Source organism: Panthera uncia, chromosome C2, assembly GCF_023721935.1.
Source record: "Panthera uncia isolate 11264 chromosome C2, Puncia_PCG_1.0, whole genome shotgun sequence".
NCBI lineage: Eukaryota > Metazoa > Chordata > Mammalia > Carnivora > Felidae > Panthera > Panthera uncia.
The window spans coordinates 8844307-8868999 of NC_064810.1; the positions used below are offsets into that span (position 1 = coordinate 8844307).

General features: G+C 48.8%; 1 protein-coding gene across 4 annotated transcripts in view; it reads right to left on the bottom strand.

Annotated features, from left to right (window-relative positions):
- The window catches only part of DOP1B (DOP1 leucine zipper like protein B), a 103632-nt gene that overhangs the window by 60911 nt on the left and 18028 nt on the right, over positions 1-24693 (bottom strand). For 3 of the 4 annotated variants that reach the window (XR_007457183.1, XM_049627893.1, XM_049627892.1), the window contains exons 3-7: positions 10463-10644; positions 9668-9838; positions 3799-3988; positions 1728-1826; positions 1265-1388 (exon numbers count right to left, since the gene is read on the bottom strand). Coding sequence is in view for 3 of the 4 variants with exons in the window: in XM_049627893.1 (XP_049483850.1) it covers positions 1265-1388; positions 1728-1826; positions 3799-3988; positions 9668-9838; positions 10463-10644 (766 nt within the window). In the remaining variant the exon portion in view is untranslated. Of the gene's footprint in view, positions 1-1121; positions 1389-1727; positions 1827-3798; positions 3989-9667; positions 9839-10462; positions 10645-24693 lie in introns of those variants that run through there. The other variant, XM_049627894.1, reaches the window with a different exon arrangement.

The window sequence follows — 24693 nt, forward strand, 5'->3', positions numbered from 1 at the left end:
TTCTGGCAGTTCTGTAACTACGGAGAAGAGAGGAAGGAAAGGGTTCAGAGAACTTCCTGACTTTGGTGTGAGAAGACCTATATGTTGAGAGTTGTAAAAGCGGAGAAGCAAAGGATTCTTTAGGGCAGTGAAACCACTCTGCGTGATGCTGTAAAGGTGGATGCGTGTCCTTACACGTGTCCAAGCCCACAGAATGCTCACCACCACGAGTGAGCCCTGGTGGAAGCCACTGACGCTGGGTGATGACGTGCCAGCCCCAGTTCACAGACTGACACATGTGTGACTCTGGTGGGGAGGTTGTGGGGGGGAGGGGGGGAGCTGGGAACTGTGTACCTTCCTCTTAATTTTGCTGTGAACCTGAAACTGCTCTAAAATCATAAAGTCTTAAAAAAAAAAAAAAGCTGTGGAGTCCTTTCATGGTCACTTTGTGTGCCACCTGTGCTCAGGTACACGAACATGCAGATTTATAAAATTCTGAAGTGCTAGCCTCCAAGCCCTGGGATTTCCTGAACTCTGTCCCTGTGAACCAACCGTCAAAGGCTTTTCTACAAGTTTATGGGCTGTGCACAGAAACATGGGCCCGGGTTCTCAGGCTCTCCCAAAGTCGGTTCCAAATGTCTTCCAAAACTTTAGGTCAATACCACAAACATTTCCATCTGTATCAAACCGTCTGTGGGTTTGCTCTCACACCCTGCAAGCCCATGAGACTTCTTCATAGCAGCAAGCTTCTACTTGAAGGAGGTTTCACTACAAGTTTTTGTGGTATTTCAAGCTTCTTAAAATGCAATTCAGTGAGCATTTTAAATATCCCATTTACGGGCACCTGGTGGCTCAATCTGCTGAGCAGCTGACTCTTGATTTTGCCTCAGGTCATGATCCCAGGGTCATGGGATCGAGCCCCACGTCGGGCTCCGCACTGAGCGTGGAGCCTGCTTAAGATATTCTCTTTCTCTCTCTCTCTCTCCCCCTCCCTCCCTCCCTTTCTGTCTCCCCCTCCCCCAATCGCACACGTTCTCTCAATCTCTAAAATTAAAAAAAAAAACCCATTTGTTTATTTCCCTGTTTTTTGTGTAACAGCTGCAACATAAGCAAAGCTACAGCGTAGGCAGAACTCATCTGACCGGTGCCATATTCCGTCAGTGTGTCCTCTCTCCAGACTTCATGATTCAGAAACATATCACCAAGACTGAAACTTGATCCACAAATCAGCACTATAAGGTTTCATGTTAACTTCGACTTTCGATTGTCGTATACTGGTCAGTACCTAGTAACCACGCATAAAGTCTTCTGTTTAGAGACATATCTCTTCTCAGGAGGGTCTGGGTGGCGGCTGACAGGATATGCACGATGTCAGATCTGAGCAGAGGAATGGCTCTCTCGTTGGAATCCTATTGGAAGACAGAGAAAACTTTACTGCAGAGGGATGAACAAGTAGATCATCGGCTTTCTGAATGTGGCCCTTCCTTACCGGTCTACCAAGGTTGCTCTTAAAAAGGTAGTTCTCAAAAGGGGTTGGTTCTTCATGATGCCCACGGACAGAAGCTACTCAGTTTTTGCTACGGAAACACCATCCTCACAAAAATGAACAAGGACGCTTCAGCCAGCTGGAAGCAAATGGTGACCGCAAAGTGGCTGCTATAAAGCTGCCTGGATCTGTCCCACCTGACCCCTGCCCCCCACATCCTCGGGAATACTAGGGACTTCCTGGGAAAACACAAACGGCTTACCAGACATGTATAAAATGGAAAGAAGAACAGAACAATTTCCAAATTATTTCTTTGCACCAGAACATTGGAGTCCAACAGTGATGCACACAGAGACTTTACCTGTAGATGATAAAACAGCATGGACGTTTCACTCCCAAGTCATTTAACATCATTTGTGGGCTACTCTTTACACTCACAAAAATAAAATTAACTCTTCCTGGGAATCTTGAAACCACTGTGTTAAATCACATGGAATACAACAGTAAGGCGGAAATGTGGAAATATGGGTTCTAGCTCTAGACACTGGGGGTGGGGCGGTGAGAGGAGATCATCGAGATGACGTGACCTGGCTGACCTGTGAGCTGGAGGCTCCTCACCTTCTCCTCTGTCCTGGGAGTGTGCGTTCTGCTTGCCTTCCCTGCCTCAGAAGCTGCCTCAGGGACGCAGCTTTGACATGGTGATGTGGCACTGACGACACCTGCGTGGTATATGTGACCGACCCAGGCAAAGTCTTTACGTAGTAAACTTTTACAATCTGGCAGGTGGATGCAGAGATCTACTTGTCCTGTGCCCACCCAAGACAAGCCTCATCAGTAAGCTCCCCGGCGTAGTAAACTGGCCGCCAACCAATCTGGAGTGGCCTGCCTCTTCCTTTGGCCTCCCGCTGCCCTCTGCATGTATGGGACATTCCAGGTCACACCCAGGAAGTTCCCAAGGAGGCTGTAAACAGTGTAACATCGGACAGTGGATCAGCTGCAGCTCTCACACGTTGCATCTGAGAGCTTGAAGGGCTTGGACGAGATGGTCAGGTTCTAAGGCCTCAAATTCTAGGATCCAGAAAGGAATGTCTTTAGGTTCCGGTAGGATCTTTTGACTAACCCCAAACTCCATTCAGTTACATGGATTCCAAACCAATTCAATCTATACTCTATGTGTCTTTTCCAAGTATAGATATACAGGAACACAGATGCAGAACAGTTGAGAAGAGCCATAAGGGAAATGTTAATTCGATAGAGAGGAGGGAAAACATTGGAGTTCTGTAGGAAAGCTGAGCGGGAAGGTCAGGGAGGGCCTGCACTGAGGCCGGGGGAGAAGGGGTGGGGAATGAGGGCAAGGAGCAGGGAGGCAGCATCACAGACTTGCAGGCCAGGCCGGGCAGTCAGTTTGGGGGTGCAGAGGGCCTGATGGGAGAGTGAGACTGGTGGGTTGGGAGCAAACCTATAATACTCTCGAGTTTGGACTTTATCTGTAGGCAAGAGGAAGCCAGATATTTTTCAAGCATGGTATGGATATGAACAAAGCTATGCTTTAACAAAGCAAAGAGCTAAGAGCAGTTAAAAAAAAAAAAACACAAAAAACAAGCCTGGATGGGCAGAGGATGGGCAGTCAGAAGATTATGATGTGGTCCAGAGCAAGGATCAGAAGCTGAAAGGAGAGCAGTGGAAATGGACAAAGCTGTTCAGTTTTACCACTAGGTGGTGACAGACTGCGGGCCATCAGACACACAAGACGTTAAGTCTAAAGATGTGGGAAGGTCAAGGGAAGGGATGACCTTGCCAGGAAAGAAAGCGGCCCTCCAAAGGGCCTGGGGATGGACACAGGAAGAACCTTGACAGTCTAGGTTTGAGAGCAGCCAGAGGAGAGGACGATGGCAAGAACAGGACTGACAGAGACAGTGGCTGGAGGAAGAGGGAGCCTGATGTGTGGACAGTGTGCAGTGTGACACAGGACAGGGAGGAAACGAGGTTCTAGCTACAGCAACAGACTCCGTGAGGCCTCAGAGCACTGGTCACAGCTAACTGCTTCCCGAAGGGCCCTCCTTAGGTGCAAGTACTTGTTTGAATACGTAAAGCGTTAGTTAACACGTATGTTGAAAACAAACACCACCATCCTGGGTTTCATTCTGGGTACTGATGCCTCGAAGCCTCCTCCTCGTTTTGCTCAGCAGCAGAGCACACATGCTCTGAAGCTTGCAACACCTCCCTTTCCCTGCCACTCTCTGAAGCCCCTCTGCAGCCCCAGTGACGGCCTGTGCCCAGGAAGCCGGGACCTGCGTGCCCCGCTCCACCAGCGTGAGAAGCAAAGCACCCACCGTGAGCTGGTAATCCGTCCCCAGCATGTACTTCTGCTCCTTGCCGGGCGAGTCCCTGCTGATGTGGCCCACCACGAAGAGCGAGGCAGGAAGGCGGATGGCGGGGCTCACCAGGACACTCCCCCAAAGGGCAGCGTAAAACACCTCCTTGCCGACCACCAGGGACAGCCTCAGGAGCAGAGCGTCTGTTCTGTGGACAAGACGTTACGGAAGGTAAGGGCTTGGTCCCAGGCATCCGTGTCTCACGGTAACCAACAGCCCCTGCTCGCCTTCCCCTGGCTGTGGGACCATTTCTTCGTGGTTCTGAGAGGCTGCCGCCTCTTGCTTTTCTGTTCTGTCCACCTGCTGGCCATCACTGAAACCGAATCTGCTAAAACAAGCATGTCGCTGAGAGGTACAGCTTCTTGGCCAACGGGAAATGTCTGACTGGTGGTGGCACCGTGGCTCAGATCCATCTGTGGCTCCTGATGCTGCAAGACCCGGTGGGTGGGCGGTTCCACCACCAAAAAGGGGATGAGCAGACCAGTCACTTTCATTAACATGTCAAATAAAAAATAAAAGGTCAGTGCGACTGACTGGAGACTCAAATAATGATAAAGACAGCCCTCCATCTGAGCAGAGCCAAGAGACATTTGACTTTAGAAACACTGGGAACAAAGTTCCCCTGGGAATTTGCAAATCCCATAAAGCCTGTCACTCCATCCACAGCACCCCCTCTGCTGAGTCCTGCTCTGGGACGCTCTCCTGCTGATGTCTGACATTCCTTTGTCTCTTATCTCTATCTGGGTCTCTCTCCCATGACGGGACATCAGCAACTCCACGTCCGCCCTTGAAGAGAAGCAGGGTCCTCAGTGGGTCCGGGCTTATTTTTCCACGGACACTGACCAAGGCCCGGCCCCTCTCCGCTCAGTGGTGTGCCTGCAGCTGACTAGGGCACCTTCCCCGTCAACAGTGAGAACGGCTTACGGGGCCAATGACAGCACCTGTCAGTAAATGGCAGAGGGAAATCTCCACAAAGCGATTTCATTTAATGAGTGAAGTGACTCAAAATCCAAAAGAATTCTACCTGTCGGGTTTCCTACTGGCAAAGAAGACAGGCAACAATCACAGGACTGGTCGTCCAGGGTGACGCAGTGGCCTACCCAGGTTCCCAGAATCAGGCCTGTACTGTCCAGATCCTGTGTCTGCTTCCTGGCAAGGGTCCCTAGGACGAGTTTAACCTCTGTGCATGTTAGCTTGTGGCTCTGAGATACGGAGAAGAGATGGAGATGTTCGGACCATGACCTGAGAGTCTCCTGTAAACCTTAGCACAGGCGAACAGAGCTATCACCTCCCACCCATTACTACCAGGTCTGCTCTGCTTGCTGACACGTCCCTAGGGTCCAGATGATTGTCGGACACACAGCTGGCACCCAAAAACACGGGGAGAGGAGTGTCACTCTTTCCCTCTTATTACAACCCGAGTCACCTTCAGCTTACTTGTCGATAATCAGTTCAAGGTACACAAAGGCATTTCGTACAGAAAATTACTACCTCTTTATGTTAACAGTAAATTTTGTTCTCTTTAACACTAGTCTGGGGTACCTGGCTGGCTCAGTCTGTAGAGCACGTGACTCTCGATCTTGGGGTTGTGAGCTCGAGCCCCTTGTTGGGTAAGGAAATGACTTAAAATCTTAAAAAAATAAATAAATAAAACTAGTCTGACCCTTTTAGTCATAAAATACTTGAATTTTACTGTGCACGTGATGCACATTGCCACCTCTGCAGAAAAAACCAAAACTGAAGAGGCACGAATGACAGCCAAATGTTCAGGAAAAGCACACAGAATGTTTGGTGGCTAAAGATATCGACTGGTCTTCTATTGAGGCTGAGCAAACAAATAGAGCTTATCTCGCCCGGCTCTGAAAACAGCCCAGCAAAGGCCCTGATTTGAGGCAGGAGCACCACTCTCACTCAGCAGCAGCGGCTGCAGCGCACTGGGCAGGCCGACAGGCCGGTCTGGAGCTAGGAAGAGATTCCTACAGCAGGAGATTTGAGAAAACCCTGGGAGAGCTCCCCTCTCTCCGGGACCCCTCTCAGGGGATGAGTGATGCTTATATAAAGCCCGACCCCTCTCCGGGGAATGATGCTTAGATAAAGCCCGACCCCTCTCCGGGGACTGATGCTTAGACAAAGCCTGACCCCCTCCAGGGACTGATGCTTAGATAAAGCCCATCGCAGACACAGCGGTGCACTCACTGCCGCGGCATCTCCCTTTGCTGGAACAGGGTATTCCCAAAGTCGGTTCCACGGAACACCGACCACGAGCTATTCACGGAGGGTTCAACTGTCCAGCAATGGGGGAGGTGCCACCTAAGCTATCCCTTTTGCATTCAGAGTGCACGGGCTAGTTCCCTTTGTTGGAGAAATGCAGCTTATGTCTCATTTTATCCTAAAAAAATTAATAGACATTAAAAATGTCAATGATGCTGTAGTTCAAAAAAGGGCAATTGTGACAAGACTTTGCTAAGGAGATTAAAGTGAAGGGCAAGATAACTGGGTTAAAAGTCAAGCAACTCTCTAGGGCGCCTGGTGGCTCAGTCGATTAAGCCTCTAACTCTTGACCTTGGCTCAGGTCACGATCTCATCGTTCCTGAGACTGAGCCCCGTGTCAGGCTCTGTGCTGACAGTGTGGAGCCTGCTTGGGCTTCTCTTCCTCTCTCTCTCTCTCTCTCTCAAAATGAATAAATAATCCTTATATATATATAAAGAAAAGCCAAATAACTCTCTACTAAGTAAGAATCACTCCTATCATCTCCAATGTGAAATTAGCTTACACCGTTTAGCGCCCGGGACTCAAATGTTTTCTATTCAGATCGAATCAGCAACCAAAGCAGCCTCCGGACCCCTCCTATTTCCATGCCTCCTGCCTCACCCCGCCTGCCCCTCTCTCGTGCCTCCTGTAAACACAAGCTCACTCTCTATTCAATGGATAGTCAGTGACACAGGCTGTTTGCTGTAAGCCCCAAGCCTTTCCCAACTTGCCACTTGCGTAGGGGATAGTCATGGAAAGCCAACCTGTCACAGGAGCAAAGAGCTCGAGGTGTGGCCATGTGAACAAGCACGACAGTGACAACAGTGTCCTGCACCACCACAGATACATGACCAGAGTACAAAAACTCTAGAGCCAGCAGAGCTGATCATCATGGTGCCTGGAACTGACCAAAAGAAAGGTCAATAAATGTTTCAACTACCATTTAAGTCAGGCTTTCTCAACCCTGACACGATGGACTTTGAGGCAGGTAAGTCTTCACTGTGGGGACAACCATGTCACTGCAGGATGTTTATACTAGATGCCAGTAACACCCTCTCCATCTCAGTGGTAACAGCCAAAAATGATGCCAAATGTCCGTGGGGGACACGAATCACCCCAGCTGAGAACCACTAACTTACATGAAAATCTCTGCCAAGCAGTTTTTGCTTGCTTACAAACCTCTGACAATATTCACCTTTCCTCCATTTCCTCAGGAGTTCGAGATTTTCTCCAAACTACTCTTGTTTTCTCAGTGCAGCAAAACACAGCTATGAAGCTATTTCACAGCACTTTTATTTTATTTTGTTTTGTTTTATTTTATTTTATTTGAGAGAGAGTGCGCACACAAGTGGGGAAGGCGCAGAGAGAGGGAAACAGAATGAATCCCCATGCTGTCAGCACACAGCCAGACTCGGGGCTCAAACTCACAACCATGAGATCATGACCTGAGCTAAAACCAAGAGTCAGACACTAAGCCAACTGAGCCACTCAGGTGCCCCTCAGAGCCACTTTAGAAAAGACATTCTGGCCAGTCATCTGCAGGCATACAAGGGTCGGAAAGCCAGGGTGAATAAGAAGTCCTAACACCGGTCAGAGTTTCTGTTCTTAGGGTTCACTGACACACAAGCCAGGAAGCCTCCACCTCCGCGAAACTCGTGAGTCACCCTGCCCGCAGCGGCCCCAGCCCAACTCACCCCTCTGCATGTGCTACCAACAGGACAGCAGGACCCCCACTGACCCTCCTTTCCCTGTTCCTGCACAGTGTCTGCCAGGGGGTGTCTGACTCAGCTCCAGAGCACTCAGGGGGAGAAAGAGCTGACGACTCTCTCAAAATGATGACTTCTCTCAAATTAACATGGACACGGAGACCAAAGACTTTGGTGCAATCTTCCCGTTACTGTGCCCGTGCACACCCACTCAGAGATTCTAGAACCCTCGACCAGTAACCACCTAGGAGAGCTGAAAACGAATGACTCTGGGGTGCTGCAGACACTGGGCCTGGTTTCCTGTCACAGCTCCATCTACCCAGTGATTTCACGCAGCTCTACTCAGCTCTTGGTCGGATGTCAAGAAATCACAAAAAAAAGCTATGTTAAGCAATGTTAGCAACTGTTCAAATGAACCCTCATTGATCAACTAAGACAACACGCAAAAACACCCCAACTATTTACACTCTTCTGGTGTGATTCATTCTTATAGATTAAAAAAAAACACAAATCGCAACACATTTAGGGAAGTGATGTGTTCATCTGTCAGATGACAGAAAAAGCGTTTACGTACACACACGTGAACATACCATATTTGTCTGGGAAACATGAATGGGCCAGAACTTCTAGAAAGAGCCTGAGCTAGGAGTCAAGAGACAGATCTGGTAAGGGCCCTCTAGTTGACTCCTACATGACCTTCCATTCATCACCTCCACACACCTACCAATCCTGCATGCGGCCACCGGCTTAACAAGGCAGTGATACAGACTCTGCCTCCTACAGAAGTGGACGGCTGACCAGACCCACGGCAAGGGGGGGCTCTCCGCTGGGAAGTGGAAAGCCACCACCTGCTCTATGTGAAAGCTTGAAATGTTCCAGTGTAAATTTTTGGTTAGGTATGTCAAATTCCACTACAAATGCTGTTGACTTAAATGCACCCTTAATAACCACTAGCCACAATCCCCCAAACCATTCTAGTTATCTGGTTTCTCTGAATTTAGGGGAGCACTCCAAATAGACCTTGGATTGATTCCTTGATTCCACCCCAGCCCCTGCACCCCCCAGTCACAGCCATGACAAAGGTGGGGCGGCCGGGGCCTCTGGCGTGGGGGAAATCTGGGCAGTGCATTGTGTAATCAAATGAAAACTTTTGCAAGCACCAAGGTTTCTAAACCTCCCAGTCAGGCTGCACACAGGCTCTTAAAACAGGTCCTATTAAATAGAGGGTAATCACAGTGATCAGACGGTTGATACAACGGAAGTGAGTTCTTATGTGATAATTTCCCAGACAAACAGGACACGGTATATACCCAATAGTCTGAATAGACTTATGCCTTCTTCTGCTCCTAAGCACGAGTGAAACAAGCCCTCCATGAGTTTTTATGCTAGGAGCTTTACAAATGTCCCCAAAGTGCTGCTGAAAGGTGTCGAGCTATTCTGCTTAGTTAGCATTGCCTTCTCGAGCCCCAGCCATCAATGAGCATGGCTCTGCTTTCGTTCAGAAGCAGCCAGGTGTAATGGGAAGCAGGAAGACTTTGGAATCTGACCTACGTGGCTCAGAATCCCAGCTCTGCCACTCACTCACCATGTGACTCTGGGAAACCTTACCTTCTGACTCTCACCTGTAACTGAAGGCAGTTCCCAGGAGAACACAGCATTCAGTCAAGCAGGGACCACCACGGCAATGGAAAGCATCACCCCGACTTCCGCACCTTTCCCTGCTGCTCCTTCTTCCCTGCTTCTTACACGGCAGGCCCCCCAACGTCCCCCCGCTGTGCACCAGCAGGTCCCCCTGCACCCCCTCCCCCGGTGCACCAGCACCACCCCCCCACCAGCAGTCCCGCCACCGTCAGCACTGGATGAGACCCACCTGTCGTAGATCTCCGAGCCCTCCTCCAGGCCGGGCAGCAGGCCCACAATGAAGGCCTGGAGACTGGGCAGGAGAAGCTTCTGCAGCGGGAGAAAGTATTTCTCATACAGGCCAAGCAGCACGGGCCTCACCGACATGGCTGCGTTCGCCAGAAGAGGAAACAACCCATAGCTTTGGGAAAGAGAAAGGGAGATCGGGGTGGGGGATAAATGAGATACCGAATCAGAAGTTTGGCACAATCACCCAGCCAAAGGGGATTTTCATTTTTTTATTACGTTTTTAAAAAAATATTTATTTTGGGCGGAGCACAAGTGAGGGAGGGGCAGAGAGAAGGGGACAGAGGATCTGAAGTGGGCTTTGCGCTGACAGCCTGACAGCAGCGAGCCTGATGCGGGGCTCGAACCCACGAACTGTGAGATCATGACCTGAGCCAAAGTCGGACGCTCAACGGACCGAGCCACCCAGGTGCCCCCAAAGGCGATTTTCAAAAGCAGCCAGCTAGCCATTTACACTAGGGATGGAGACGCTTGCCTGGCACGGGATGGTCACAACGTGCTATTGGGCAAAGAGCGGACGTCTAGGCAGGATGCACGTTACACGTCCACTTAGGACACACTTATGGGGAGGCCGGGGAGGATGCCTCCAGAAGGTGAGCCCTGGCCATCTCCTGCTGACGTCTTTAGGATGAACTGTTGCCTACCACTCCCCCACGTTGCTTGTCCTTTTCTAATCTCGTGAACTGAAATATGATTACTCAGGTAACAAAAAAGTAATACGGCAGGGAAGCTACTCTACCTGTACAGGAACAAATCCTTGGCCAGCCATTTGGTCCCCACAATTTTGAAGATAATCTCATAGGTTTCTAGGGCTTTTAGGTGCACACCACTGGGCAAAGCAGGATGGAGGCACTGGGCTAATCTCTTGCTGATGAGGAGCCGTCTTGGCAATAAGGAATACCTCAGGTTACTCTGAAGAGCCTGGAAAACAAGAGGAAAAACAGGAGGAAAAAGGGAGCAATGTTTACAATGGAAAGTAAATCTGTCGAGGCCAGGAAGACAAGAACAGATTCAAAAGGAAGACAGAGGGTCATCGTAGGGAACACCAGGGGGGCCACGAGCCAGGGGGCATGGGTATCAGGGAAGCCCCCAGCAATGCTGGAGATGAGGCAGGTATCAAAATCAATAGCAAGGAAGATTCTGTCACCATCAGACCAGCCTCTTGGCCACACATAGGAAGCCAGGTACAGGTGAGGGCTCCAGTCCACGCATGAGGCTCAGCGGAGCACAGACCATATTGGGGGAGGTGACCGCCGTCCCTAAGAAGACCCTCGTTCTTGCACTGAGGAAGCCCTTGGACTCTGTCCAGGGAGAAGAAGGGGTCTGAGTTATCCCCATCATTCTCCCAGCTTGGCTTCACAGCCGGGGGGCTCTGAGCAAGGGGTCACCCCAGAAGAAATGGGGGGGGCACACCTCTCGGCCATGACTCCTGGCATCTCCACCAGCTGGTGATCCTGCTGGGAGGGACCTGCGTCCCGCAGGAGAAACGCCCAGCCCCGTTGGGATGCGGCAACGGCACTCCTGAGCCGGGCCTTGCCTGCGTATTCGCAGTACCTGAGAACCACAATCAGGAGTGTGAGCGGACTGCGGCCGTTCTGCCCGGCCTCAAGTGACCACAGGCAGAGTGCTGCGGTTGGGTGGGTCCTCGTGACTCAACCTTATGAGACAAAGTGTCTGTCATTAGGGAACAGTCCACAAATATTTGCTGAAGGCCTACAGGGTGAAGTCCACGCTTCTCAAAAAGCCACTCAAAGGCCTCCATAGCATGACTCCTGCTTGCCGTGACTCTTAATACTTCAGATCCATTTGTGATTCCTGCCTGGCTCTCTGCCCAAGCTCCATCCTGTCCACTTTGCTAATCTCCCTCACATGAGACCTAGCACCCCATCTCACGGAGGCGGAATGGCTCTCCCTGGCAGGGGCCCTCCGTCCCCTTCCCCGTACTTAGTTCTGGCTACTCTGGGTTCCATGGGCATATCTGTCACGGATTTACAACCCTGTTCTACTGATCATCTGCTTCACGGCTGACTCAGGTGGGCAATGACTTGAGGGCTGGGTCTATGGTCTTCCTTCACCTGTAACAATCACTTGGGCACTCTGCATAGCACCTGAAACAAAGCCGGCGTGTTCTGGAAGAATGTCAGAAGACGTGTGATGCCACCTGCACTCTGTGTCACAACTGCTGGCCGCTGGACCACATGTTCTTTTGATCAACGAAGACAATGACCTTAAACATACACTGAGGTTATGCAGGAGGCAAAGGGAAAGGAAGGAAAAGAATATTTTTCATCGGAAGGCTGGAGTCTAACTGAACTCTTGAATTCAATAAACCTATGTTTCAAAAAAATAAAAAAAAAAAAGCTCATGCAACTAGAAGTCATCAAGAAACACCTTGAAACATTATATATATAAGTCTGACATTTTAAAACAAAGGGAAAGCCAACAAATTAATTTTTTTTAAATGTCTCCTGTCAAAACAAATCCTGAGGTGACTGGAAACACATGCTGTGACGAAGGATAAGAACAAACTGAGAGTTTTGGCAGAGGGAAAATGAATGTGGGAAACACACAGGAAACTGCATTTTATTATGGGCGTTTTCAGACACACAGAAAAGCAGGGGCAACAGCAAAGTAACCAGCACTCGGCTTCAACAGGCATCAACTCCCGGCCAATCCTGAAGACGCGGCTTTTGGAAAACCACGTCTGAGACTTGACTGGCTTAACAATAACGTGGCTGTGGGCTTTCTCCATGGATTTAAGAGCAGGAGAGAGAGCCTCTGTCTTCACCTGTAACAATTATTTCTATCAGGATAAAGCACTTGTTTTTTAAGTCACTACCTATACTCTCGTTCGCCTCAGTATCCTCAGGATTTCTTCTATCTGAGGTGGAAAAGATGTGATGCACCTCCCATGGTGGTCATCCGGGACTCATCAGCATCTGCTTCCCTTGGGCTGTGCATGTAGAATCCCATTTCTCTGCCCTTGTGACCCTAGGTGTGGCAGCATGACTTACTCTGGCCAGAGAGATGAGTAGAGTGATACGTGTCATATTGGCATAGGCTCTACGAGCCAACTCAAAGCTTGTCGGGTGCTCTTCTCTTGACTCTAAGATCATGGAAATGTGGGTTGAGCTGAAGCCCTTCCCAGCCTGGCTCCCTGAGAAATTACAAAGTAGAAACCCCTTGCAGCCCAGTGAGGCAGAACTCAACCATGCTGTAACACTCACAGAGATTAGGGATTGTTTGTTACCCTGGCATAACCCTCCTTATCCTGACTGATACACCTCTTCCCACATAAATGCAATGATGATGAATCACAACCATTCTTTCCAAATGAAGGGGGCTGCTTGCTATTTCTTTTCCATTTGAATGTGTGACTTCATGTAATTTGAAAAAGATATAGGAAAAGGAATATAACCAAGAACGGAGGCTGTAACCAGCAAAGGTGGACCTGGTTGTTCATTGTATGCCATCCACGTTAATCCACGCAAACACGGCATGCCTGAGACAGGGGCTCTGTGCTGTTGAGGGAAAGGTGCCTAGAAATATAGGATGCTGCTTGATCTGAAAATTCAGCAAGAATAAAGGAGATAAGCGGATCGTACGCAGAAAACCGGGAAGCTGTTCCTCCTTCCTGGTAAGAAAAACGCCAATTAGAACTACAAGGAAATACCATCCTTTTCACCCATCGGACTGTCAAGTTCGATCAAGGCACACAGGTTCAGGAGCGGAGCAGGGCCAGCCAGGGATCGTGAACCAAGTTCCTCACCTGGAGTCAGGATGTGGCCAAACAGAACTTGCGAGCCTGCTCCGTGGAACAGTCAGGACATTCCACCCTGCAGATTTCCATCACCAATGACGGGACTGAAATAGTGCCTCGGTCACAGTGGCTGTGCTAACCCGCTTCCCACAGAGCCTGCCACTCAACAGGTGCTTCCACGCTGAGGCTAAGCAAACAAGACTGTAGTATCGTTAGACCGGTTTAACATGTGAGCGTGGGGCTGACAGCCTGGCATTCCAGTCCCACCATTTATTTGCTCATTGGGCAAATTCTTTAACCTCTCTGGCTATAGTTTCATCTATAAAAATGAAGATCATGGCGCTTCACAAAGCTGCAAGCATCAGGTGAGACACCACATGTAAACAGGACAGCACGCTGTCTGGCACCCGGGAAGCACATGACCTCTTACTATAAGGACAAACTGAAGGGGCACCTGGGTGGCTCAGTTGGTTGGGCGTCTGACTTCGGCTCAGGTCACGATCTCACGGTTTGTGAGTTCAAGCCCTGAGGCGGGCTCTGTGCTGACAGCTCAGAGCCTGGAGCCTGCTTCGGATTCTGTGTCTCCTTCTCTCTCTGCCCCGCCCACACTCACACTCTGTCTTTCCAAAAATAAATAAACATTAAAAAAAAAAATTTAAAAAAAAATAAGGACAAACTGAAAAGGAAGCACAAGACTTAGAGATGGAGAGAAGATACACTGCATTTTAAAAGAACTGACTGATGGGCAGGGGCATCTGGGTGGCTCAGCTGGTTAAGCATCTGACTCGGTTTTGGCTCAGGTCAGTGACCTGAGTTCGAACCCTGTGTTGGGCTCTGCGCTGGTAGCACGTAGCCTGTGTGGGATTCCGTCTCCCTCTCTCTCTCTGCCCCTCTCCCACTCACTCTCTCTCTCTCTCTCTCTCTCAAAATTAATAAATAAACTTTAAAAAAAAATTTAAAAGAATTGACTGATGGGGGACCTGGGTGGCTCAGTCATTAAGTGTCTGACTTTGGCTCAGGTCATAATCTCACGGTTCGTGAGTTCACGTCCCAGATGGGGCTCTCTGCTGTCAGTAAAGAGCCCGCTTCGGATCCTCTCTCTCTCTCTCTCTCTCTCTCTCTCTGTTCCTTCCACCCCCATCTCAAAAATGAATAAACATTAAAAAACAAATTTTAAAAAGTTTCTCTAAAAAAAATAATAAAAGAATGGACTGATACCCAGTTGTTTACAGATAATGCCCTTTATTGTCACAAAAGCAAACAAGGACACTAGTTAGGGGTGCTGATGAGGAAGGGTGAAAAATATATCAAATCAGAAAAGCAAAACTCAAACCGCTCTTATGTTTGGTGGTAAGATCACTGCAGACCCAAAATATGATGAAAATCCCAAGAGACACTAAAGCGAAAAAGGAAATCTGCACAGAGGAGGTAGAGTTGGGAGAACACGAAACTTCCTTTTAGGAAGACAGAGGCAAAGATAAACACCAATGCTGAAGATTAAAAGGGATAATAAAATATTACTTCTTAAATAATATTTAAGGCAAAATTTCTAAACAAACATTTTGCAAGCCTTAAAACTGGAGATTAGAATCACCAGTGAATAAGGAATCTACTCCTGAAATCATTGTTGCACTATATGCTAACTAATTTGGATGTAAATTTTAAAAAATAAAAAATAAAATTAAAAAAAAACTTAAACAAACAAACAAAAAGAATTGCCAGTGAAACGCTTTGTCTGTAGTGCATTTAAAGCACTTTCTGAAATAAGGGATTCCCTTAGACAGAGCACCTCCTCCCCCAGAGTGATGGACTTCATGCAGGAAAGGAGGTTGGGGGCCCTATTTAAAGACACTTTTTAAAATGTTTATTGTTTATTTTTGAGAGAGAGAGAGAGAGAGAGAGTGCAAGCAGGGGAGGGACAGAGAGAGAGAGTGGGGGACAGAGGATCTGAGGCAGGCTCTGCACTGAGAGCAGAGAGCCGGATGCGGGGCTCAAACTCACCAACTGTGAGATCGTGACCTGAGCCGAAGCTGAACGCTTAACCGACTGAGCCACGAGAAGCCCCTAAAAACACCTTCTGCGTGGGCAGTACTAAGCAGCATCTCGCAAACATGCCTGAAGGGGAACATAACCTAACTCTTGATGCCATTAAGGAAACAGTGATCTGCTCGCCATCACCCTACCCTGTGTGCAGAAGCTGGGGGCGGTGGGGGGAAGGGGGACCAGTGAAGGAAGAGCCAGTTGCTTCTGGTCAGTGGTCACAAAGGTGTGGTGTCCCTTTAGAAGACTCCCTTTCTAAGACTCTTCCTTTATTCTCTTTGAGGGCTAGTGCATGGCCATGAGGGGAACGGCTCCATGTTTTCAGGGCAAACTTAGATGAGAATGAGTCATCCAATGATTCACTCTGCCACTTTGGCTGCTAAAGATTCAGAGCTCACGGTGGTGTTTGAGCCACCGTGTCTTTTTTCAGGAGCTCCTCTACCTGGAAGCTGTCACTTAGGCATCCCTGGACATGCGGAAGTGCTTGGCCCATGTGGCTGGCCCACTTTTAGGATCTGAAAAGCATTTCTCAGTTGGAAACTGGAGGCATTCTGCCGCATCCTCTCTGAGAGTGAGATCAAGCCAGATGCCCAGAGCTGTCACTGCTCTTGAAAAAGTAAATGTTCTATTTAGAATAGCCCTGGCCTAGGAGGTTTCAAAACGGAGTGCTGCGCACTGGCGATGGGCATGTAAAATGGTGTAATCACTGTGCACACAGCATTGTGCATGGTGGCCCCTCAAAAGATTAAACATTTGACTTGTTTACCAAACTACCATATGATCCAGTAACCCCACTGCTGGGTACACGTTCAAAAGAACTGAGAGTAAATATCAAACAGATATTTGCACACCCATGGTCACTATAGCACTGTTCACAACAGCCAAAAGGTGAAAAACACCCAAATGTCAATGGACTGATAAACCAAATGTGGTCTACACATACAGTGAATATTACTTGGCCTTAAAAAGGAAGGAAATTGTGGGGCACCCGGGTGGCTCAGGCGGCAAGTGTCCAACTTCGGCTCAGGTCATGATCTCACAGTTCATGGGTTCGAGCCCCGCATTAAACTCTGTGCTGACAGCCTGGAGCTTGCTTTGGACTCTGTGTCTTCCTCTCTCTCTGCCCCTCCCCGACTGGCACTCTGTCTTTGTCTCTCAAAATAAATAAACGTTAAACTAAAAAAAAAAAAAAAAAAAAAAAGGAAGGAAAGAAATTCTGACATGCTATACAACATGGAGGGCCCCTGAAGGCACTGCACTCAGTGAAAGAAACCAGACACAAAAGGACAAATCCTTTATGACTCCCCTTAAGTGAGGGACCTAACGCAGTCAGATCCACAGATACAGAAAGCAGCATGGGAGGGGTCGGGGGAGGGGAAGTGAGTGGAGCTAGTGTTTATGTCTAATGGAAACAGGTTCAGGTTCAGATGGTGGTGACTGCTGTATGCCCCTGAACTGTACACTCACATAGTTCAAACGGCAAATTTTATATTACGTAGATTTTATCACCCCAAAAGAAAAAAGAAATGAATGCTGTGTTTCACCCAACCGCTCCTGCGCCCGGGCTACAAGAACCATGAACTCTCGAGCGATGTTTGCATGTTGGACAAACCACAAACTCTTTCCTTATCAGAGAACAAAGGAACTCCTTTTAATAAACCCTGAAGGGACCCAGGGACTTGGGTCCAGCCTCTCCTGAGTGTTTCCAACCCTTCAATAGCAAACTAGCCACCTTGAACTGAGTCCAGCTTCCACTGCTTGAAAACTGCTGATTTCCCCTTCATCCGTTCCCAGCTGTTTAAGAGCTGCCAAGACTGGACCCCTGGTGTGGACGAGGGAGGGCCGCGCGACTCTGCCTCTTTCCTGCCAGCCTCTATGCAGACGCTTGCTTCTCCGGCGGGCAAAGCCCAGTGAGTATTTTCAGGGAAGTTTCGGAAACTGTTTGGGTTGTGTTTTTTAGGAAACCCAAAACCCAAGCAAGTTAACAGATACATTGACAAACAGATACGGATAAGTATACAGATATAGTATATAATATATGTATTTATATTCCATCTACAATGCGCATGGTAAACACGGAATAAAAATGATGTTTACTAAAAGGAAAAAAAAAGATGAGAAATGTTCTTCAGCTACAGAAGAAACATCTCAGGGAAACTCATGAATCTGGAAGGAAAAAATGGCCATGTTTTCAGAGTCACTTGGAAAAGTGCTAAACAGAAAGGAAAAGCTAGGATCAAACCAGAAATAAACCTTCCTTCCTTATTTTCCTCAAGAACTACACTATTTTAAAAACATTCCTTCAGCTATAATCAAGATACAATTATAATATTTTGGACTTCATTGTATGTGTAGGCTCAGCAGGTTGACCTGAAAATAATAAAAAAAAATTACAAAATGTAAGTTTGGAAAAAAAAAAAAAAAAAAAAGGTTTGAACCACATCCAAGCTTCATTAATAGAGACCAGGAAGTGTCTCACTTTGCCCCACCCAAGACAACATCTGTGTCGCACTTTGTTAAACTCGGACAGTAAACTGTCAGCCTATCTGACAGTCTGACGTCTTCCAGGACATCCAGCACAATTTAGATACCGTTCCGTGTAAGAAACGGGATTCAAAATTCCAAAAGGGTAGACCACCGACTCAAAAAAGTAACTTAATGCACTTAAACATGGTTTAAGACAAATTGTATGTGAAGTGTATTTTATCACAATTAAGAAAATTTTAAAGGGTCATTTAACAATATGGGTAAGGGTGTGAGTTATATTTGATTTTTAAAAAGTTTCGGGGTGCCTGGGTGGCTCCGTTGGTTAAGTGTCTGACTTCAGCTCAGGTCATGATCTCACAGTTCGTGAGTTCGAGCCCCGCGTCAGGCTCTGTGCTGACAGCTCAGAGCCTGGAGCTTGCTTCGGATTCTGTGTCTCCCTCTCTCTGCCCCTCCCCTGCTTGTGCGCGTGCTCTCTCTGTCTCTCTCTCTCTCTTGCTCAAAAATAAACATTAAGAAAAAAAAAGTTCCTAGAAGAGCTCGCCCAAACCTAATTTTGCACGGTGATCACCCTGACTTTGGAATTCAGAATGCCAGATGCCCATCTATAAAGAAACTCAAGCAAGCCAATTTTAAAGCAGGTCTCGCGTCAAGCGAATGGTAAAATACCAGCAGGTCTTCCTTCTGGAAGTTGGTCATCTCTAAAAGGATGTTCATTTCATGCTATGAGAACGAAGCCGAACAGAGAGTAAGGCTGGCCAGGTAGCACGAGCTTGAACACTCGTTAAATACTTGGCCAAGGGACACCCGCGATGCCCTTCAGACAGAAGGAAAACAGAACAGACACTGAGTAATAACAAAGTGGCCAGGACTCCCCACACTAAAGTAGGCCAAGTGCTGAAGGTGGGGATGGTGGAGAGCGTCTCGCCTTACCTGACATGGCAGTGCCTCAGCCACCACGCCAGCTGGGGAGGGCTAGAGACAGGAGGAGGACAGACAGGCCCCCTAACAGCCACTACAGGATGTTGAGATTTCACAGATAACCAATGAAGCCAGCTTTTGTTTAACTGGGGGAGTGACACGGGCTCAACCCCTCTGTAAAAGAAGAGCTTCCTTCTTTAAAAAGGTCACGGGCTGCAACATGACTGTCCTGCGCGGGACATGTCAGCTGACCGCTCAGGACCAGCCCACGGCACAGTGAACTGAGTGAGCAGTCCGCTCTCGACCAGGGTCACAGCACCCACACCCCACGACCCTGGCAGGGCGCCGCGGCCTCTGGTTCACTCAACCTTCCACAGGAGGTAGAGACGCACAAGAATATGTTTCTGCTTTTAAAATTCCTTACGCTTATTTCTGTCCCTTTTGAATCAGCTCCACCTTACTGCTATAGCTGATATTAACTTATACTTTCTGAGCAAACACCATGCTGCCTGCACAGGAGCACAAGCAAAGGCTGAGCACACACAAAGGCGGGAGACGTTACAAAGCGCGGCCCGAAGGCAGAGCAGCGGGCTGTCCAGGGCCAGGCTGGGGGTGAGGGGTGGGGGGACACACGGCAGGCCAACCCCAGCCGGAGCCACCGCTGACGACCTGATGATACCACAAGCCCTGGGCCCCAGCCTCTGTGGGGCTGTCTCGGGAATCCATCTTTCTGAGCTTAACCGGAGCTGGCTGGGCTGTGGAGGGAATGCTGTGCTGGTCTAACTCATGACAAGGAGAGGCAGAGGCAGGGGCAGGGGCCCCGTGACGATGAGCACGGGCTCGGAATCAGGTGACCTGGGGCCCCATCGGGGCACCAGCCTTGCTCAGCTGCCCCGCTGGGCACAAGTTCCCCGGAGCACGCAGGCCAGACTCAAAAGGAGCTGAAAGGTTCCACGTTCATGCCGTTCCCACTTCCCCAGGGCATCGGGATTAACAAGGAGTGCATTCGACAGGATCACGGGGTGCACCCCGGGCTCTCGCTTGAGAGGACTGGGGAATCTCCACACTGGGTTGGGAAACTCCTTTTAAAACACAACGTGACAGACGCATCGCTACCTCACAGAGGGCAAGCTGCGACACATGTGTTCCAGTATTGCTCTTTATTTTTCCCCTTCTGAGTTTATTACAACATCTAGATCATAGAAGCCACTCCCTCTCACCACTAATGGCGATTTTCCCAGTCTTCCACATGGAAACTTTAGACGGCTAGCTGTGACGCTTTCCAGGTTTCCAGACACATCTTACTCTTTCCCGGCTGCGGTGCAGGTCCTGAGCCCTCCCTTACACCCAGGCACCCGTGTGTGGGTGCTGCGGCCGCGCTGGCTGAGCTGAAACACTGGATGCTGAACTAAGAAGTCTCAAGCAAGCCTGACCTGCATTCGGTGCCTTCACCAGTAAAAGGGGTTGACACCAACTTCGGAGAATTACAGGTTTGAAAAAACGATGAGTGACAAGCATGTAAGGGTGGCTCACTAAAAGGGAATCATTCTATTTTGGGGGCTATGAGCCAAGAGGCTCAGGGGTGATGGAAAAGGGTGGGAGGAGGTCACGGCAGCAGAGTTAGATAGTGAACCACACGAAAGGAAATGAATTAGTGAATTAGAAGGGCAAACACGCCCTTCAGAACTAAACACGGAAACATACATGATATAGACAACACAAAATACTTGAAGAATTTATAACCATAAACCAGAAGATCTAATAAAAGCCTATCGTTAAGATACTAAATGACTCAGTGTCTGGACATATGTTCTTTTCTGCTTTTCAAACGTATTTTAATCCACATACAAATGATATATTTAACAAACAAACCAAAAGCCTATTATGTGGAAACCAACTTGTTCAAGTCAGAGCCAAAAAAGCAGCAAGAGTATCTTGGAGAAAGAGTCTCATTACAAATCCCAAACACGCTTCAGTCCCAAAAGTTCTACTGATAGAACTCCATATTCTTTCAAAGTCACAGCCAGAAGAAGAGAACTGGCACGCTCAAATGGGACTGAATATTATCCCTTCCTGGGCAGAGGTTTCTCTAGAGAGCTCCAGAGCAGCACTTCCTGATCCTCAATGTTGAAGCAAAATGGGTTCAGCAGGGCTGTGTGGAGCTTGGGACACATCTTCCCAGCGCTCTGGCTCTGACAGCCCACAAAAGCCTCGGGCACTGGAACGCACTGGGCTCCTGTGACCCGCGCGTGCAGCAAGGAATGTAATTCAGAGTCACAAGCCGGGGGTGAAGAAGAAGAACACACCGCCCCAACGCTGCACTGCCTGTTCAAGCTGATCCGAACCTGACCTGTGCGTCTCCTCCTCTCTGCTCTTCCTCTGCTTCCCAGTCCCCGAGACAAGCCAGCTGCATAAAAGCAGGGACAGCTGAAGAACAAGGTAGCTCTTGGTGAGGGGGAGGGAAAAGGCTGCTAACCAGGCACACAGGGACGGTGACCAAGGTGTGAAAGCCTGGCTCTTTCCAAATCCATTCAAGCCCAAAGCTGGCTCCACTCTGCAAACCCCAGCAGCTATAAAACTGCCCGGGACCCTCAGAACCAAGACACTGAACACATGGCTGGCATAAAGCAGGCACTCAAGGAACGCTGCCTCCTCAGAAACACAACGGGGCTTCTGCACTGAGGGTGAAACCCGTGCAGGTGGGGAGACAGAAAATCCTCTGCAGTTTCTCTGAAAATGCCCTGATGCCAACCAGAACCACGCCGGTGCAGATGGTGAGGGCACAGATCAGCAGGGGACATTCCATGCCTTTTAAGGGCACATAAACACCTTTACTGCTGAGAAACAAGCGTGCCTGCTTCTGCCCCCAGAGGAAACAGGCTCCCACGGGTTAAGGATGGTCCAAGGTTGCGGACTCAGTTACCAAGCTTTGGGCTGTAAAGCACAGGATATCCAAGAATACAAATCTCAATGAAGAAACATATCACCTCACAACCTAGAGCACAACCTAAAGTCTAGAGCAGTGATTCCCAAACTGGGGCAATTTTGCCCTAGGGACATGTGACCATGTCTGGAAGCATTTTTGGCTGTTATAATGGGGTTTGGGGGTGGGATGTGGACAAAGGCCAGGATGCTGATGAACATTCTATAACGCCCAGGGCAGCACTCCCTGCCCCATCACGGAAGGTCACCAGCACCAAGGCCAAGAAACTGGTCTCGGGGAGCATATTCCTGTATTTGGCTAATGCAAAGGGCTTAGTGACATCCCAAAAGCACCTGAACCTTTTCATGCTTGTGTGCTTCTCACGGTGAGTTGACTTATCCTCAGCCTTTTCCTACTGTGGCCTCAGATGTCTGCCACATATCAGCCCTAAATTCCCCCTCAATTAAAGAGAGGAACAAAACGTCAAGGGTTGGTTCCTTTCCTGTCTCTTCGTATTAGAGGAAGCCCTTTCCAGAAGCCAGCTGGCCACACCTCATAGGTCAGAGAAGGTCACATGCTCGTGTCTGAATCAATCCCTGCCCAGGGAAATGGAATTACTAGGAAGAAGTCGTAGGCCAGTAGCATTGACCTCTGAGGCTGGGAGATGGGAGCTGCCACGCTGCAGCCCATTGTTACCTGATGCCTACACATAGCTGGGTTCTTCCGACGAGGAGGCAGGGGGTGAGCAGCTGGGGAGACATCCAGCACGTGTGTCTCAGTCTAAGCAGCGGTGAGCTTGAACATAAACCAGGGTGCTCTGCTTTTTTAAACATTTATTTTAAGAGAGAGCTCAAGTATGCACGTGAGTGGGGGAGGGCAGAGAGATTGGGAGGTGGGGAGAGAATCCTAAGCAGGCTCCACGCTGTCAGCACACAGCCTGATGTGAGGCCGATCCCACAAACTGTGAGATCATGACCTGAGCTGAAATCAAGAGTCAGGCGTTCAGCCGACTGAGCCACCCAGGCGCCCCCGGGAGCTCTGCCTCCAAGCTCAGTGCCCCTTCCTTCATTCCACAACATCTGAGTTAGCGGACCTTCCAGCAGATTGATTTCCAAGGCGTACCTCTGCCACTGAGAGAACTAGTTTAAGTACAATCATCACCAAAAGCACATGAATAAGGTGTAAGGCAGAACTGTGCTGCTTTGAAAAGAGCAATTCAACACTTTACAAACTGATCAGGTAATGAAATGCCATGCTTTCTGGCCACATAAAGATGAGAAGTCATTAAAGTTAGTAAAGAGTGAATAAAGCGATGTCTGAGGAGACAGCAATCTGATGGACCTACGGCGCTGAGATACCAGTGAAACAGGAGGCACCACCATCAGAATCCACGTGCGCCAGGTGGGCGTGGGGACTGCAAGGTGCACCCGAATCACGCTCCCTGCTTCTGTGGTAAGGCTGTGGCTGGGCCCTGGCTGCGCGGCCAGAGGGTAATTTTCTCCCTTGAAGATACGAGTGGAAGTAATGTGTGGCATTAAGGTCTATGCATGCTCCTATATGCTGATCCCCCTTCCCAGGGAACAGAATGGCAGCGAACAGAGCAACTCTGCAAGCCATGTGTTAAAGATGGCAGGGTACTGGGCTGGGGTCGCTAGAACGACCGTGGGGAAGAGAGCTGCCCATCCGGAACACCACGCTGAACCAGTACACGAGCAAGAAACTTCCATCTTCCTGGTGGCTCTGGATTTTTGGACGGCTCTGTTACGGCAGCTGACATTTCTGTAACTGATATGCCACAGGTGTCATCATTATTTAACATTGTTCCAGTAACTGCTACTAGCAAAATAGGAAAAAACACGAATTCAGTATTGATTGATCATATGTATGCTTGTCTAGCTAAAGAACTCAAAACAACTAGCTGAAAATAAGTGAGAAATAAATTCACTAAGATGGCCAGTTTTCAAATTCTGCAAGTTAATCACTTCCTACATACCAACAACCAGTTAAAACATAGAGTGGGAAATAAACCCAGTCATACGGCAAAACTACACGTATAAAATACCTAATACATTTAGGAAACAGGAAGGACTTATGCAAGAAAAATGATTAAGTTCTTAGAGACACAAGTGAATACTCTCTCATCAGTGAAGAGAATGCCTGCATTTCCACGTGGGAGAGCCAACTGTGTAAAGATGTCACCTCTTCCCCCAAATAGTCTACAATTGTTACCTAATACCAGTCAACCCCTCAAGGACTCCTTTCACTTTACGAATGACTCCGAAGTCCATCTGGAGGAAAATGACCTGGCAATGGTAGAAAAATTCCGAAAGAGCAGAGGGGTTTGGTTGGTGTAGACAGAGACAGACACACTCTATAGCATGGTGGTTCAAGGGCATAGCTTTGGCACCAACACACACGGATCAGCAGAACACAGACTCATGTGTCCGAAGGCTGAGCTCCCCGCCCATTGACATGGCCCCTGCCCCCACCTCGATGGACCTTGGCAAAAACAGACACGTGGGGAGAGATGTTCCTTAGAGCTTCATGTAGAATCAGGAAAAACTGGAAGCAAACCAGTCCCACACTAAAGGGCTTCCAGACTTTGTCCCCCTCCATACAACCTCCCTCTCTCTCTTCTTCTCTCCCACATACAAGACTAGAGCTATAGATGAACTGGTCAACTAGCCCTTTTTTTTTTTTTTTTTTGCCCCCTTATCTTATCATAAGCATTTTTCGCTCAGGTGACTGTAAGACTACTCCATCCGGATGGCTACATCCATCATCATCCTGTTGTAGCATGACTTAGACTCCTGCCACCACCCCCCCCCCCATCGAGGGGGGC